The 17,784-nt window shown below is 37.6% G+C and overlaps 1 protein-coding gene across 4 annotated transcripts in view; it reads right to left on the bottom strand.

Annotated features, from left to right (window-relative positions):
• Positions 1-3,367: 3,367 nt before the first annotated feature.
• Positions 3,368-17,784, bottom strand: part of FRMPD4 (FERM and PDZ domain containing 4) — a 298,391-nt gene continuing 283,974 nt past the window's right edge. For 3 of the 4 annotated variants that reach the window (XM_050331897.1, XM_050331899.1, XM_050331898.1), the window contains 7 exons: positions 16,755-16,881; positions 14,297-14,386; positions 13,530-13,712; positions 10,175-10,313; positions 8,517-9,578; positions 6,919-8,190; positions 3,368-5,776 (listed from right to left, as the gene is read on the bottom strand). In XM_050331897.1, the coding sequence (XP_050187854.1) occupies positions 4,425-5,776; positions 6,919-8,190; positions 8,517-9,578; positions 10,175-10,313; positions 13,530-13,712; positions 14,297-14,386; positions 16,755-16,881 (4,225 nt within the window). In that variant the 3' untranslated portion in view covers positions 3,368-4,424. Of the gene's footprint in view, positions 5,782-6,918; positions 8,191-8,516; positions 9,579-10,174; positions 10,314-13,529; positions 13,713-14,296; positions 14,387-16,754; positions 16,882-17,784 lie in introns of all 4 variants that reach the window. The other variant, XM_050331900.1, reaches the window with a different exon arrangement.

The following is a 17,784-nucleotide window of genomic DNA, read 5'->3' as shown; positions in this document are numbered from 1 at the left end:
ATCCTCCTCCTGTAAGGGGCCAATGATATTTCTGTACTGCCTATTGCTATGAATATACTTGAAAAAAACTCTTTTTATTGTCCCTCACATTTCTGGGAGCTTCAACTCCAGCTGAGCTTTGGCCAGTGCACTTTCTCCCTACAGTGGCAAGCAAAATCTCTGTATTCTTCCCATGTCATTTGATCTTGCTTCCACTAGGCGTACACCTTCTTTTTTTTGCCTTATTTCCAAGAGAAGATCCCTGCTCAGCCAAGCTGTTAGGGCTGTTCCGCAGGTAGTGCAGTGGAACCTTGTGATCACCTTCTGTTTGTGCAGAAAATTTACTCCTGAACTTTGAATGGCAAATTATAAAGGCTGGTTAATGTTAGTGCCATGTGTTCATCAATAAGCTATTTGTGACACGAACCAAGTTTTCAGTTTGTAACAGTTTACTCCTTAGTGCAATGAGGCTCTGGTTTTTAACATCTGCTGCTACAATGCTACAGTTAAACTCCACTGAGCCAAATTTATCCCTGATAAAATACTACTAACCTCAACCGGATTTCAGTGCTGTCCCAGGGTCTCTCTTAAATATAAACTGTGTGACAAAGTTACTCAAGAGTCCAGCTTCAAATAATGTGCTAGTGTGATTACTTCACATGCCTGGTGAGCGCAAAGACATCATGAAGCATTCTGTATCTTTCAGTGATTATGAATTGATGGTGTGATGATTGCATAGAAGGAAAAAATATGTACGCATGCAGCTTTGTCTCCTGATTTCAAAATGGTAAATTTTGCCAAGTGTTATTTACAAAACAGCCTGAAGTCAAGGACTCAGATATGAAGATGCTTATCATTTTGTCAAATTAAAAAATCACTAAACACGCAGTGTAGATATAAAAATCTATAAAAGTATAGCATATTCCAGATGACATTATTTAGTATTTCTTTACTGCTTTAGTCCAAGTAGTTACATTCCCTGATGCCATGAAGTTAAGATGTACAATTAATTAATGCATGGAATCAATTAGGATGTAACATAGGTAGAAAAGGTCACCTCAGTGCTGAAAGATAATTAGGAATAGGTTATAATTCAGCAGCAACTGATGTGCAAGGTCACATGCCCATGAATTAATAGCAGTAATGTCTATTATCATCCAGGACTCTCCTTAGCTGGACAAGACAAGCTGAATCGCAAGATCTTACAATCATAGAGGAGTTTTTGTTGGAAGGGACCTTTAAAGGTCATCTAGTCCAACCTTCCTGCAATGAGCAGAGACATCTTCAAATAGATCAGGTTGCTCAGAGCCCAGTCCAAACTGACCTTGAATGTTTCCAGGAATGAGGCATCTACCACTTTTCTGGGCAATCTACCACATTTACCACTGTTTCTGGGCAATCTGTTCCATGCCTCACCACTCTCATCATAAAAGAATTCTTCCTACAACTAGTCCAAATCTACCCTCTTAGTTTAAACCCATTACCTCTTGTCATACTGCAACAGACCCTGCCAAAAAGTTTGTCTTCAACTTTCTTATAGGCCTTCTTCTTACCGAAAAGCTGCAATAAGCGTTCACTGCAGCCCAGAAGAAAGATTAACATACTTCCTGACACAGGATAACTGTGAGACACCAACCTAATATGCCTGTGAACACGTGTGATTCTAGGAGACTGCAGACAAATTATTTCCAGTAGCTGTGCCATTGTACAATTTAAAAGCCTGCATAAAAGCCTCTGTGGAAAGATCACAAAAAAGACATTCACGTGGTACCACATGGGGATATCTGAAATCCTGGGGAATGAGAAGCTGCCTGCTTCAAGAGACACCTTAGCTTGGCTAGGTGATCCTATTTATCAAAACATGGTGGTCATTTATGAAATCACACCATGGAGCCCAGTGGAGGGTGACCATGCTGGTCAGGGGTTGGAGTACACAATATGCAAGGAAAGGTTGAAGAAATTGGTTTTACTCAGTCCAGAGGAGAGAGGGCTCAGGGGAGACTTTATTGCAGCCTACAGCTGCCTGATGGAAGCACAGAGAAGACAGAGCCTGACTTTTCTAAAGGCTGAGCAGCGATACAATGAAAGGCAATGGATATTATTAGAACATGAAGAAGGCTGATTAGAGATGAATTTTTATATTTTTATATTTTTTAATACTAAAGATTGCACAGAGAAGTTATGGGACATCTATCTTTGGAGGGTATTCAATAAACAACTTGAAACAGCCTTGAGCAACCTGATCTGATTAGACTTGCTTTGAGCAAGGGTTGGACAAGATGAACTCCAGAAGACCCTCACAATCCAAATTATTCTGTGATGCCATGAAAATACATTAAAAAGGAGAGGATGCACATACACCCCCCCCCCACACACACACACCCCCCCACTAGTTAAAAGCCAAAAATATTACCAAAAAAAAAAAAAAAAAAAAAAAAGCCATGGTTAGCTTTAAGGAGCAAAATAAGCATTTCTACAATCAGGAAAGTGCTTAAACAAAAGGACAACAAAAATCTGCTTACCTTTGAAGTAAAATTAGATCAGTTTTTGAAATGGAGTGGAATGAAAAGGACTGGACTAGCAATGCTGAAAGCAACACTTTCCTATGAACTATATCAATAATTAGCTGTGACAATCCTAAATTTATTTTTGGAACTTAGCGTTTCCAAATCACTCATGACATTTTTATAAACTCAGAAAACAATCAAGGAATACTTACCAATACAACAATTCATCCTTTTTTTTTTACCCAATATGAAATAGTCAAAACTCACAGGATTTGCAGCACCAGAGCAGCACACATGGTCCCAGTCTCTCGGCTGCCAGAACGAGAGCACCGAGTGTCAGCACCACACAGGACAAGCTGCTGTCACCCACCAACAGTGTAATTCAGCCTACAGCCTACCTCTGAGCTGCCCTCCAGAGCGGGTCCATGTGCTGAGTGAACTGATCTCAGAAACCAGATTAAGCCTATGATACTGTGTTTCTGAAGATGTTTTTTGCAGTCTGAGGAAAACGTCTGTCGTGGTTTCATAGTGAAGTGAAAGAAAGTACTTCCTTAATTTTGTTGGTTTAGTCTGTCTAGTTCAGCACAGAAAGCTTCACATGCACTTCAGCTGAATGGGTAAGTTTTCAAAACGGAGTGGTTATTCTCTTTGTGACAAACAGATGAAAATTACCTACATCAGATTGGAGAATGGAGGTTGTGCTCCTCAGTCACTGAAAAGTTTACCAGATGCTCTTGTGAAAGCCTATTTGCCACTTGGAACTGAGAGCTTTTGCTCTGGCTGCCTCTCAAACACAAGACTACAAAATGTTTTTCAGAAAGGTTCAGATGGGAGAGATTATTCACAAATTGCCTTTGTCATCACTCAAGAGAAGAACTGTGTCTAGCTGGAAATATTTCAGAGATATTTATTGTATTCTGAAAACTTCATTTTATTTCTAACTTTTTTACAGTTAAACATTCAGAATCATAAAATAAGAAGTATAAAATATTTAACAAAATAGATGCAGTTCATGTTGTTCCGATGCACCATAGGTATATGATGAAACAGTAAACAGCATATGAACTTCCTGATGGTCCTCCCTCTCTCATCTACACCAGGGTGTATAGACCTGCTCCATACATTTTGGTCTGACCATAATGGCATCAACCTTTCATTTCAGAGAGAAGACCACCACCACTCTGGTTTCTGTGTCCTTAGTCTTCCACAGGTACCTTATCTGTCTAAAATGCCAACACTAATGTTCAATACATCAAATACCCTCTGAAGTTGGTATATTCAATAGTTTGTTTTTTTCTTTTTTCTTTCTTTTTTTTTTTTTTTTAAGTACAGAATTTCCTAGAAAAGAAGAATCAGGTAATTCAGTCCATATGAACAAAAGAGTCATTTATTATATATATATTCTCTAGTAAGTTATAATAGTCTCTTGGATTTTAAATGTCTTTTTGCTATTTTCAATGCTTAAAAATTATAATTTTAAAACATTAAATATTGTGTTATATACATTAGGATTTAATTTATCATTTCTAAACACGGAGCATTCTCCAAGTGAAAACTTGGATGAAACAGAAAACAACTTCATTGACATAACAGGCTTTAAAAGTTCACTTCATACAACCATAAATTTGACTAAATGAAAAATAGTCAAACATCAACTTGCTCCTAAATAGGAATTTTTTTTCTGTTTCTTTTTTTCTGGTCTTGGGTAGAGGGTTTTTTTGGCTTTTGTTTTTGTATAAACGGAAGGACAGATCTACTAATTACTTTTGTCAGTGTTCAGTATTTTAACTTTTTTTTTAATCTCATACCTATTTTATATAAAATAACAAAATATACAGAGAAAGCTGAGTTTGTTACACTAGTTCATACACATACAGTAAATAAAAGTTTTTTTATGTATGGCTTTGCAAAGGTAGATTATGAAGTGACTTTTGAATTTTATTTGTTTAAAAGCATTTTAAGAGAACGTGTTAGTGTGCTTACAATAGCGGCCATGGTAGTCGAATGTCGAGCCAAGAGTTTAATGCTAGGATCACCGGAGGTCTTGCCTGACACTGCTTCTGCAGCCTTCAGAAGACAAATGTAGTTTATTACAACCTCGTCTATCTTAGCTATAATTTCCTGCTGCTGTGTTTCAGAGTTCATTACTTTAACTAAACGCATGCAGGCTTCTGTTAAGCAACAGAGTACTTGAAAGCTGGAAGTCATAGCTAAAAGCATTTCCTCAGGGCTTTTATCAGCCATGGCCATTTTCCTGCAGGCACTTCCCAACTGTCTCGATTCCAAAGATAACAGTTGTTTGTACTTAGAAAGTTTAAGGTCATATGTTTCTGGATGTAAATCTTCTCTCTTGCCCATACTTGCTCGGACCAGTGAGAGTAGCTCACTGGCATCCTTTTGTGCTGCAATAAATCCATCAGGCATTGCATAAATCTTCTCTTTCAACACATTTATTCGAGTGATTCGTGCATCAAAGGCCACATCATTGAGATTCACATCAATTTGGCCACCTTGGGTGTCAGCACTGCTCTTCTCATGCTCACTGGTTGCCTCATCTTGTGGGGGCTCAGCAGCTTTCGGGGACTCCAAGACGTTCTGCTCATTGTCACTGGACAACGACTGACCAGCTGGTTCTGTGAGTTCACATGAGGTCTTATGTTCAAAGAGATGTGAGAGCTGATGGCTGTCTTGGTCATCTTCATCATCGTTGTCATTATTTCCTCTGCTTAGGAAGCAATAGCTAAAGGGGCCACGGCACCTCCAGGTGCTGGTGTCCAGCTTTCGCAAAGGCAACATTCGACATGGCTTGGAGTCCTTCTGACTGGCACCTGTGCCTGAGCACTTCTTACCGTCCTTCCTATCAGTGCTGATGTACACACAACTCTGAGAATAACTTTTTGACAGCTTTTTGCCCAGGGAAAATTCCACCCTTCTCTCTGATTTGGATTCGTCCTTTCGGGTGATGTCCAGGCATTTCAAACTGGCCGTGGCTGCCTTCTTTTCAAACAGCATCTCAATGCCTGCAGATCCTCCAATGATGCTGCTGCTGCGTCTAAGCACTTTCCTGCTCTGCGGCATCCTGAGGCTTCCTCCTATCATGTCATATGGCCGTAAACTAACTGTTGCCCCACAAGCCTGATTTACTTTGGGAATGTCACAAGAGTCTTGATTTTGACTTGGCACCTTTGATTCTGATAGCATGGATGATAGCATGATGGAGTCAGCTAGAGGCTGTCTAGGAAAAGCTGTAGGCATGCCTCCTTGTCTTCCCTTTTCAGGCTCTGTGAAAGCTACACTAGGGGTAGTAGAAGAGCAGACAGAATAATTAAGCATCACCCTGATAATATTTGGACACTAAACTTTTAAATACATATTATCAGTCAGGAAAAATGGATTCCCGGTATTTCCCAATGGTTTACATTCCTCAAAATATTCCATAAAAAAATTAAATACTAGTCTTTTGTATTTCACTAAAATGCCTCTTTAAATCTATCAATAAATTATAAATTATGAATAATTAATTTTTCATTCCAGTACAGCAAACATTTTTTTTTTAAAGCAATAGAAAATTATCTATAAAACATCCTAAACGTCCCCCAATATATGTATTGCATGTTTTCTATTACTAATTAGATGAATACTTTCAGATTCAAATACCTTCATCAACTACACCTGAGAGAGTATGGAAGATGCATTCATGGTAATTTTGGTTTGGTTACATGGGGGCTCTTTTTGGCAGAGAAAGAGTATTTCTCATTCTAGCTCCTAGTCTGTTGCACTTTTGGATTTTCATACATTCACATACGACTGCTACATGTGGGTTGCAATCACAGGGAGAGGGAAACATTTAAAATACAACTGAAAGAATTTCTAATGCCATCTCTGAAAAACTGTAGATTTTTTATAACTGAAGAAACACCTACTGTCAGATTGTGAAGTAAATACATGCTTAATAAAGTAGTGACATTTTCTCATCCTTACATTTAGAGCTTTTTATTCATACTGGCATGCTTCTGACAACCTGCTAAAATAGCATCTAGGATACATAAAAAATGAATCACAGGTTTTTCTCTCCTACATTAATTTACCTTCTGAAGTCATCTTATAATCTAGCAAGTATTCTGGAACTCAAGTGACTATAGATTTTGAAGAGGTTTCCAAAGAGTGGAAGAGGCCTCTCCATCAGTATCCCTCCATATACTTTTTTAATGTAATGAGAGGTTTTTTTACAAGTTGATCTCTGTATGCAGCTCTTAAGAATATTTCAACATGTACAAGTAAAATGAACAGATAAATGAAGTACTATTTCCATTGTCTGCTACAAGTTGAAGATATACTTCAAGGGAAAGATAATAAATATGTCTTACCCAGTCCTCAATGCTAACATGTAGCTTTAAAAACAAATATAAGAAACCCTTTATTACTCCTGTACCTGTAGTTTCTTTTATCTTGGGGATCCGATGACATCCTTCTCTCAAAGTGCCGAACAGAGGTTCAGCATTAATTGCTGAATGCACAACAGGCACTGTCATTCTGTGACACACGGCTTCCGGCTGCTGGTGCAGGTCCTTGTATGTCGTTCCATGGTTTGGAAGAATGGCAGCTCTTTCATCTCCTGGGACATAGGCAATGCCCTTCATTGATGGGTCAGAGATGATGTGCTTAACATCAGAGGTACAAAGAGGAGATTCAACAGGCGTAGCACACGTGCTACTGCCTGTGCTGCATCCTGCATCCACTGAAGAGCACTGAGAGCTCTGCAGTGAGAAATGGCCTTCACTTTGCAGAGATGACATGCGCTTAGCCAAGTGATATTCACAAAGCCTAGCCACACTCTGCTCTGCTTCTGGAAGTTTTGAAGGATGGTCATCTGCAGATAAATCAGTATCTTCTGCATCGTTTACGTCTTTGGCTGAAGACACAGGAGTCATATCTGACAGGAAATTTTCACCTTGGCTAAGCCCTGAGGTATCATCCTGATCCACCTCAGGATCCACTTCATCCTTACAGTCAGTTTCTGCTTTACCGATGACAGGAACTCTTGGAAAAGTCTTCCCATTCACTGTTTCTGGGCTTGGCTTATCTGCTGCCCCATCATCGGCAGCATACCATCTTTGGCGAAAGGCAGTTCTCTCCACATTAAAAGTGCTTAGGCGTTGACTGTCTCTTGCTGAAAGAGTTCCAAATTTAGCTTTTAGATCTTCATCAGTCTCTGCTTTTTTATTTCCCTGCTGCTTTTTCACAGTAGCATTGCCGTCAGAGGGTGCTTTTACTTCGCTATCTGTCATCTTATTTTTCCTTTTACTAGTGCAAGAATATACCAAGGATCCCATGTGCAATTTGCTAAAATAATCAGTGACAGATTTTGTCTCCATGGTCTCTGGCTCCATTTCCATGTTATCGGAATGAAGAATCTGCTTTGAAGGCACAACTTTTGACTGTAGCTCTGCAGCCTGATGACCAGCCAAAGGCTGTGAGGGCTTCATGCCTGGCCCTCCAGCCTGATTCTTACCAATAGGAAATTCAGTCTGCTCTTCCACAAGCGGTTGGTAGCCTTCACTTGTGGTCAAAAACATACGTGCAGTGTTTTCCGACTGTTTCTGTGCTGCGGCTAGTTCAGAGCTTTCAGTCATTTCAGAGGAATTTGTTTCATTGCCAGAATCTGAAGATGACTCAGGGCTATATGCTCGCAGGATAGCTACACCTGCAAGCCACAAAAAATAAGACTCAATTAAATGACAGCAGCTGAAGCACCTGGATAAGCAAAAAGCAAAAGGAGGTGTATTAGAGACGAAAATATGCTTTGTAAGAATACTTTGACTTTATTGCACAGTTCCCGAAACAGGTAGTTTAATAACGTAATGGTGTTCCATTAAATATGGAATATGATGTATGCAAAATGATGGCAAAAAATAAAAAGAAAGTTAGAAAAAAAACACAAACCAACCCTCATGAAATGGAGTACTTCCAAAGCTAAATGGATAAGATGGAATGATTTTCAATGAATAAATGTAACTATGGCGAAAGAACCTGAATTGTCATTCGTCTGCTGTTCCTCTGAAGCAGCCAAAGCTTCTAGTGCTTGAAGTGTAGACACTACAGCATCATCTAGCCCCTTTTCACATTTCCCCTCTGTATTAGTAGGGACAGCATCGATAAGCGACACTGGAATGTCATCATTGCCTAGATTACTGTCTTGCTCCTTGTTGTCTCTAGGCTGAGTTGCTTGATTCTGAGTGTCTTCCTCATCTGAACTGTCCCTGAAGCCAGGTGGAGGAGCAGCAATGGCCATGTTTAAGGTATGCAATAGGAAATCATCTTCATTATCATCACCTTCTGGAGGTGGAAGTGAAGTCAAATCAATAATGTCATCACTAGAACCAGAAAGGCTGAGAAGAGCAGGCCTATTGATTTCTCCTACCATAATGTCTTCTTCACAGCTTACTTCATCTTCATCCTCAGCATCATCTGTGTTTTCTGCATAACAAATATCATGCAGCAAAGGCTCTTCTATTCCTTCCGCAGCTCCAAATATTTTACCATCGCTTATAGTTGCATAAACAGAATTTGTAGCAAACTGAATGCTTTCAGCATCTGGTGATAACTCCAGGCCTTTAATATCACTGGCATTACTAATATAAATGGCTCTTTGTTTTTCTAGTATTTCTGGACTTTCATCCAAAAGCCTTTCATAGCCAAGAGTCTGGGGACTGATACCATCCAAGTTGTGATCTCCAAATATAAACGAAACTTTTGCTCCCCTGGGGGAATCCTGTGCTTTCTTGGTAGATTCCAAACCTGAGAGTGACAGCAGTGAAGGTTGGTTAAAATTTCTGCTTTCTTCTGCTTCAGCAGGGTCACTTTGCTTAGCCAGATGCTGATCAAATCCACCTGAATTATAAGTATTTTCTATGTACAGATGTCTGTGTTCTTTTTGACATAACAGACTTTCAGAAACATCTACAGTCTTCTGTTTTGGATCAGCAAAGGGTATTTGAGTCTCCTGATCTCCTTCAGCCAGGAAAGTGGTAGTTTTTGGTATGCAATTCCACTCAGAAGCAAGGATATTATGCTTCCCTCTGTTTTCAGGTCCTGTGGCATAGTGAAATAAAATCAACATTGTGAAATCAAAGAACAAAGTCATGTAATTTGTAAACAATAATTCGTTTACAATGCTGAGCATTAAACATTCTGAATAGGACAGCTAAGTCATCAAGGACTTAAAACCCCCCACTGTTTTAAACTCACCTCTGTTCTAAGTGAAACACCTGTTGACTTAATGACCTAAAGTTTAACTGGTACTTTTCTACTCTGGAACAAAACTAAACCTCAGCTAGGTACAAATGCTACAGTAGGAATAGTAACACAAAACCAGCTGGTTTCTCCAACACCATATGTATTCTTACAAAAGATATATGCACATAAAATAATAACACTCACAGGGGGCATGCATCTGTTTTACTAGAGTAGGAAAGAAATTCATCATGTGGTTTATTTTACCATGAAGATGCTATCATAGGCTGGATATTAGAACATTATAAAGCTGAACTGACATACTGTGGTGCTATGTCTGAGCCAGCAATCAGATCTTACTTGACATAGCCCTCTATTTATCCAGAGGTACTCTGCCTTAAGCTGACTTCTTCTTTATACACTGGAGTATTGTAAATGTACTGTGAGATGAATACCTGTTTCTCGGCTCCCTGTATTTTTCTTATTGGCCATGTTAAATATGGAACGCCTTGAGTCAACCAGCAGTCGGTAGTATCCAGCTGTTAGGCAAGCAAGATTCATTGCATCTGATGACTCCATCAGAAGAGTAATAGGCTAAGAAGAACACAATCAAGTTAAGGTTGTTCCTCCTCAATTTGTTTACCTGCTGACAATTCTAGTATATTGAAGCAAAAGGAATTACATCACAAACACTACAGTGAAAAATACACACAAGAATTTATTTTCCTCACTACCATAAGCATAAAAAAATCTAGAAAAGGTAGAACTCCAGTTGTACATCTTAACAGCTGATTACTCTTTTTCTGAATGAGGCTAACCATTTTAAGACTCTTGCTCCATCTTTTTCTTTCACAGATATTTTATCCTTGCCAAAGTACTATTTAATGTTACATTGAATCTGCCATGGATTGAGAACCCGGTATATTAGGCATTGGAGTCTTGCAGTAGTATGGGAATCCACAGATTCAGAAAATAAGGTGCATTAAGCATATATATTAAGTAAGACATGGGAAGTAAACACTCAGGGAAAGCTGAGGTTCAGAAAACACAGTAGCATGGTTAAAGCTATCATTACACAGCAGGTATAGTGAGAGGTTAAAAGATTTCAGTGTTTGTGGCCTGGCATTACTGAAAATATAAGTGGTAAAAAAAATAAGCAAATAAACAGAGATAAAGAGAATGGAGAAAGATCCTCAGAATGTAGATCAGCAGAGAAAACAAACACAAAGCACTGTAAAAAAAAATCAAGACCAACAAAAATGAGAGACTTCAGAGCTTTGACAAACTATGGTTGCCAGGCTAGCAAGCATCGAACCTGAGATGCCCATGTGAAACATCCTTTCTTTAAAACCCTTTTCCTTTTTCAATCATGTATACATTTCTCTGTCTAAAAATTTTGTTCATGTCTCTGCAGCTTTTAATACTAAAAGCTGTTCTCCTCAAATTTATTTTAAGGTGGCTAGCCTTTACAACTCCTAGACAGGAAATAAAAATTAAGCCCTTATCATGATGCATAGACAGAAATTATACCATAGACAACCCATTTTATCACTCATATTTTGTAGTGACTCATAGTTATGTGGACATTTGTGAGAATTTATCATAATTTAGCATGCAGAGCCCACTGTCACAAGACATATGCAAGGACCTGCATCATTCTTTCCAGGAGGAATATTATATGCAACAAGGATGGCTCTCCAAACTACTCAGCCCCTTACTAGTAAAAAGACAACTGATTCTGGTGGAAGCTGTGGCCAAAATATAACTGATGATCACAGCTTACTACCAAACCCACAATAAGTCTGATGAGTTTTTAAATGCCTGTGCTGCAGTATCTTAGGCCAAAATGTCCTGGGTGCCCCAAATGTTCTATAAACAGGTTTCAGCAACTCAGAAAAATTTATGCAGTTTTTCTCTTTAACATATTTTTTGCTACAGCTTGAGTTTCCAATCAATACGTGCTTCTTTTAAGATATTCAACTACAGTTATTAAAGTTACTATAAATTATTAAACCCACATCAGGTTAATTCATCTCTATTCTTCTGAGCAACTACTAAAAACTAAAATTTGAAATGCTACATTCCTCTCAAATTTTCTGCAGTGATTGGCAGAAACAAAGGAACTCTACAAAAACCTCAAATTGCTGGAAACAGTTCTGTGAACTACTGTTAACCTGCTAAACAGTCTTATGACAGCTAAACTTTTTTGCCTTCTTCTGCCAAGCGATACATGCTTGAGAATGTATGAAAAGAAACAAAAAATAAAAATTGGAACTGTCCATTCATGAAGAAAATAATGGCATAAATGACATATACTGGCATACTCAGAACCTGGACATATGAACCTGTTACCTTAGGGTAAATTAAGGGATGAAAACATAGGTTGAGAATACCTACCTGTGTGTGCCTGCATCTCCTTCACAGTGACAACCCCTACCTGTGCCTCACAGAGAGGCATTTTTTTTGTCAAATTCCATCCAGAGCCTCCTAGATTTGTAATTTTAAGCCAGTCTCTCTGACTTTAGGACTAAATGTGTTGAAATGCAAGGAGATGGGGATATACACAATTTGCCATGAGATAGTAACAGTATTATAATATAAAACAACATAAATCCATGGTAATAAAAAATAGTATGACATACTGTGCTGCATATGAGCAGATGGGAAGGATTTAATTTCTCCATCTGTAAAAAGGTGATAACAGCTTTCTTACAAGAGGGCTATGAGTTTAGCACAGCAATGCTAACAGGTAAAGCAGGCTGAGATCCTCATATGTCACACTGCTAAGTAAGGCAAAAGAGATGCTGTGTTTACCAACCTGTAAATTTCTCTTAGGCTGCTGTCAAAGAGTATCTATATTAATTTACAGCAATTTTTTTTCATTAATGTAAATACATGGAAACAGTTCCAGGTCAATATATCTAAAGCATTCAAAGCAAAAGTTTCGTAAAATATTCCTTATGTATGCTTTTTCTGTATAGCTGGGTAAGCAGAAAAAAACGTTAGGCTCTATTTATTTTAATCAAATACATATGTTTCAAGAACTATTCCTTCAATCTCTAGTTATCCTTATTAATGTCCTAGAAGGTCCATGAATCATTTCACTTCAAAACCAAATAGAAACCACACAAAGAAGAACCAGGACAATATAACATACTAAACTCCACTCATTTTGCCAATAGATGCCATAGATGCAAAGTATTACGTGGGATTCAAGAGAAAGTAAACAACTAGAGGCAGATGATGAGCATCTGTGAATATATTATGCAGGGCAAAGCACTGAACTGGAATTACAGAAGCTAAGAAAAAAACCCATGCCTTTTTACAGTTTATCTAATTGGTAACTGCTATGTGGTTGCTTGCAGTGAACTTTGCAGATGTAACACTGGACTACAGGGGACACTGATTCACTGCAGCTGGTGATTCTCTAATGGTAATAATATTGACTATTACACTTCCAATGGTAACAATATTGTCTGTTAGAATGAGCTTCAAAAGAAGACAAATTTCATCATCACCTCTTCTAACCATGGAAATCCAGTAAGATAACAACAAAGTCAGTTGCCTGGGGTCAACCAAGAGAAAAATCAAAATAAAATATAAGTGCTGCAAAGTACCTGGCTGGTACACCGTAGGGTCCTCCAATGCCCAAGACATAGTATACATACATTGTCCAAATAAAGAGCTAAAAATGCACCCTCAGAGTATTATTGGCATGAAAATATTCAGAACAGTATGGCTTGATATAACATTCAAATGAAGACAAAAACATTATTTATAGATATCAACATAAATTAATAACAAACTTACTTTTACATCTAAGACATGCAGCTCAACTCTAACATTGATTTCATCTTCAGTAAACATCTCAATTCTGTTCACATGGCTGAAGTCTGCCAGGAGAGCCACAAGGTTTGTTTTGGTGTTTATCACATGGCTGATTCCGTACCGTGGTCCCACTAACAGTGTCACTTCTGAACGCTTTTCTCCCTGCTTTAGTGAAAAAAGCAGAGGTAAAAAACGTGATAGCTACTGCATAGTGACAAACTGATTTCAGTGATAACTTTCAGTTATACAGGGCTACATTTCCATGGCATTTCTACATTAAAGATTATTATGTTTTTTCAAATAAGGTACACAAGAGCATACTTGATTCATAATTAAAAAAAAAAAGTAAAGGAATTTCCTGCTGGATGTTGATTGTACTCTAGTTTTTAGATGGGTAGTTAGACGGACAGACAGATGGATGGACTCTCCTTCTGTTGAAAGAAAAATGTTGTCATTAAGATTTTTCCAGAGTAATAATTTTAGCATTCCATATTTAATTGGATGGTGCTATTTGCTAGAAAAGTGTTATCTATCTTCAAATCCCCAATAAAGTTCAAATTATATCAGATATGTTAATTTCAAGATGAAAAGAAAAAAAAAAAGTGATTTGGTTCAATTAACAACGATTTTTAAGTGTATAAATAAAACCTAAACTTCTAAAGAAAATTATATGATCCAGCTTTTGAAAAAAAAAAAAAAATTGATGAAAAAATAAGAGAAAAGAGAGACTGTTTTAAGAGAAATGTTACCACTAGTGTTGCCTTGAAAACACGCCCTCCATATAATCGCAGATCACTGAGGAACTTCAGATAATGCACCTTGGCTTGCAGAGCAGAGAGCTGAGAAAGGAGAAACAGGGGTAAGAGGTAATTGTGAAAATCCTCACATTTTAAAATTCAGAAAGAAAATGTATTTGTGTAATTTAAGGAGAATGGACTGCAAAAACAGCTCTTTGGAGGCTGAAACTAAATCTTTACATGCTTGAGTTTCAGATGAGGAGAAACTGTTTTGTTCTTAACATTAATATCTTTCTTGTTTAGTTAAAATGCACTGAGGACTTGAGAACGGGCAGATCAGAGCACTGCAAGAACATGGTAACTGCTTCAATGAAGGGAAAATGTTAAAATACTCAGATTAAACATCTGTTCTTTGAGGGATTTCAAGGATAAGACAGCAGCTCTCCATTCATAAACTCCATCAGTTCTTAAATGTTTATGTACCTATATAGAGAAAGAGAATAAAGAATTTGCTTTTGTCAGCTACGTATATTTCATTTTGCTAGGTATTTGTGGTGCTTGGCATATTATTCCAACTTGTTACTGCATTTCCTACTTTGTAAAATGAAATTCTTCCATTATATTTAGTAGGTAATAAATCTGAAAGCTAAATACAGTACATCAAATACATATGATCATATCATGTAATACATGTCATAATTTGTTTCCTTTTTTCCTGCCTCTGAACTTTAACTCCCTACTTAGGAAATAAAACTTGGAAATACTTTATGAGACAGAAGGGAAACAAGAAACAGTCTGGATCCAAATCATTTACCTCCCTAATGTAAATCCTTGTATCTGGACTTTTGAAAGAAACAGTCTCATCTCATTTGCTAGTCTCCTTTCAGCCACTGAAATTCTAATTAAAAAAAATTATTTGATCTTGAACAACATTTTAAGGACCCCTGTCCTAAGTTTTTTCTAGACACCAAGCAGGAAATGGATCTGAAACAGAGCAACTGGTGGTAATGCTTTCCCCTTTCCTTCACCAGGTGTTCACTCAGTGAACAGAAATACACAGGGGTTGTAAAAAACAGGAGAATCCTGAGAATGAGAAGCTTCCCTTCGTGTGAAGGAAGAGAAGGCCCCAGAAAGAAATCAGTTCCTGTGTTAGTACCTACAGGTGAGACAGAAGGTGACAATGAGCTCAGACACTTTGTTTCTGAGACCTACGTGGTAAAAAAAAAAAGCAGGTCGGAAACAACATATTTCCAAAGTTCAAATCAGAAAAAGTGAAGTAAACCCATAAAGACTGCTTGCTGCAAGAAGGGACAGTTGCAATATCTCTTCTAAGCAATAACTGATACTGCACGTCACTGTAAGGCATACCTTACACCTGCAAAGTCTGCAGCAGCGACAGCTTCCAAAATTAACCCAAATTTACTCTACCAGGATAAATAATAAGCAATTGGGCTAATTTAGCTTTAGTTTCAGCAGTACAGGAAACATGCAGTGCTTCAGAGAGGTGACCATTCTTCCTGAGCTTCACAGGGTCAAACACACAGAGCTATGTTCACAGTCATGATGTGATCTGAAACCTCCAAGAAGGATTTCTGCTGATTGCAATGAACCTTGGCTCAGGCACCAGTTATTTTGAGGTTTTTTGGTTCAGAAAAAAAAAAGCGTCATGAAGCAGGATTCAAATAATTTTATGTCTCAACTAGTCACTCCTCGATTCTTTTTATAGTCTATGAAGAGAAATAAGTATTTCTAGGACCCAAGTAATCTGACCTATTTTTGGTTCCTAATGTGGGATGGGATGAATCGCTCCCTCCAAGTGCCTATTTCTCTCCATTGACTACAAAGAGAGACTAGATGACCTGCACTAAGAAACCTCATTACTGTGTCTAAAAGCAGTCTCAGTTGTATGCATGTAACAAAGACATTTCTCAGAGATATTGTTTTCTCCATGTTTTTTCCAGCTGAACTGAAAGTTCAGTGCCAAGAAAAGCATTTTACAACAGTAAGGAGGGTCATTTACTGTAAGGACCATCATCTATCCAGTTAGATCCTTGGCCACCAAAAAGTCTCTCTCTACAGAGTAAGAGAAAACAATCTGAAAAACAACAATTATGTCCAGCAAGTAGGTTAATGTAATTCAGACGAGAACATCAGAGAGAGAACAATAACTTTCCTAATGAATCTGCTACTCAGAAAGCACTAAATTAATTTTTAAAAAAATATATATTTATCATACATGAGGTATTAATAACCAGTTCTCTGTCATTCTCAAGATAAGAAGATAGCTTAGTTGGGGCATAATTGATTATATTTAATTGTTCTTGGCTACGTTGTACGAGCACCCGAAGTGAAATCTCTGAAAATATAATGACTAGGTGTTTCTCCAAAGGACTAGCTTTAAATGTTTCTCATGTATGCCACCCTTTCTCTTCTTTAAAACATATTTTCCATTAAGATGCAAATGTAATACCTTTTTTCCTGGAGGAACTAGGTTTTGATTTGCTTTGACAAGGTGGGAAAGTGCTTTCTTTATGTTCTTTTCTTTCATGCTTTGCAGCACAGCAGATGGAAGAAAAGTCTCTAATCCCCATTCTTTTCTGCAATAAAAGGCATATATTTAATTTCACATTTCTGTGATGATTATTTATCTAAAGACTGGTGAGTATGATGTCAAGTGAATGATCACCTGAAAACAGGAGAGTTGATCAAGTCCAGAGTTCTGCAATAACACATTATTTTCTAGATTCAAACTATGTATTTCTTATGAAAAAGATGTTTTAAAATAAAAAATAATCTATCTGCTGCCCCTCCCACCTCTTCAATCGTACCATTCAGAAAAAATATTTAAGTTTGATGTTTAAAGATTATGTTAAACACCACTTAATTATATAGGCAAGCACCATTATAGAATTAAAGTAGTAAATAATTTACAATGTAATGTCAGATGTAATTTTATTTTTGAGGCTTCCTTTAGAACACGCAAATCAGAGAGTCATTTTCTTTATCACTTATATTTTTTTGGGGGGAGAGGGTCCCTCTCAAAAACAGTCCCCCTCCTTTTACCAATTTTTTTTCAGCTTGAAGCATCCCTTTTAATAGAAGACTGATTTCTCACTTCTAAGTAATTATTTTTGCTGATTCATTAATAGAATAGAATATAAGACAATCTTCAATACGGTGGGTCAACTCTACAAGACTGAGGGTGCAACAGTTACTTCTATTCTGCAAATAAGCTACCCAACAGTAACAAAAGCTTTAGAGTTTGGGTTTTTTGTTATGGATTTTGTTGCAAGTTTTTTGCTGCTTTGTTGTTGTTGTTTTGTGGTTTTTTTAATCCAAGCAGATGTACTCATTCGCACTCTGGAATTTTTCTTTTTCTTTGTAGTTACATATACATGCTGTCTAACATAAGACAGGTGCCTGCTGGGATACTTCTGCATTTAAGAAATAATACACAATGGAATCTATGACCCTACTGTTTTCTGAATCAACCAATAATC

This window comes from Myiozetetes cayanensis, unplaced genomic scaffold, assembly GCF_022539395.1.
Source record: "Myiozetetes cayanensis isolate MyiCay16 unplaced genomic scaffold, myiCay2020 scf5-8, whole genome shotgun sequence".
Lineage (NCBI taxonomy): Eukaryota > Metazoa > Chordata > Aves > Passeriformes > Tyrannidae > Myiozetetes > Myiozetetes cayanensis.
Note: the sequence above shows the minus strand (reverse complement) of the source record. Positions and strands in the feature narration are given on the sequence as shown.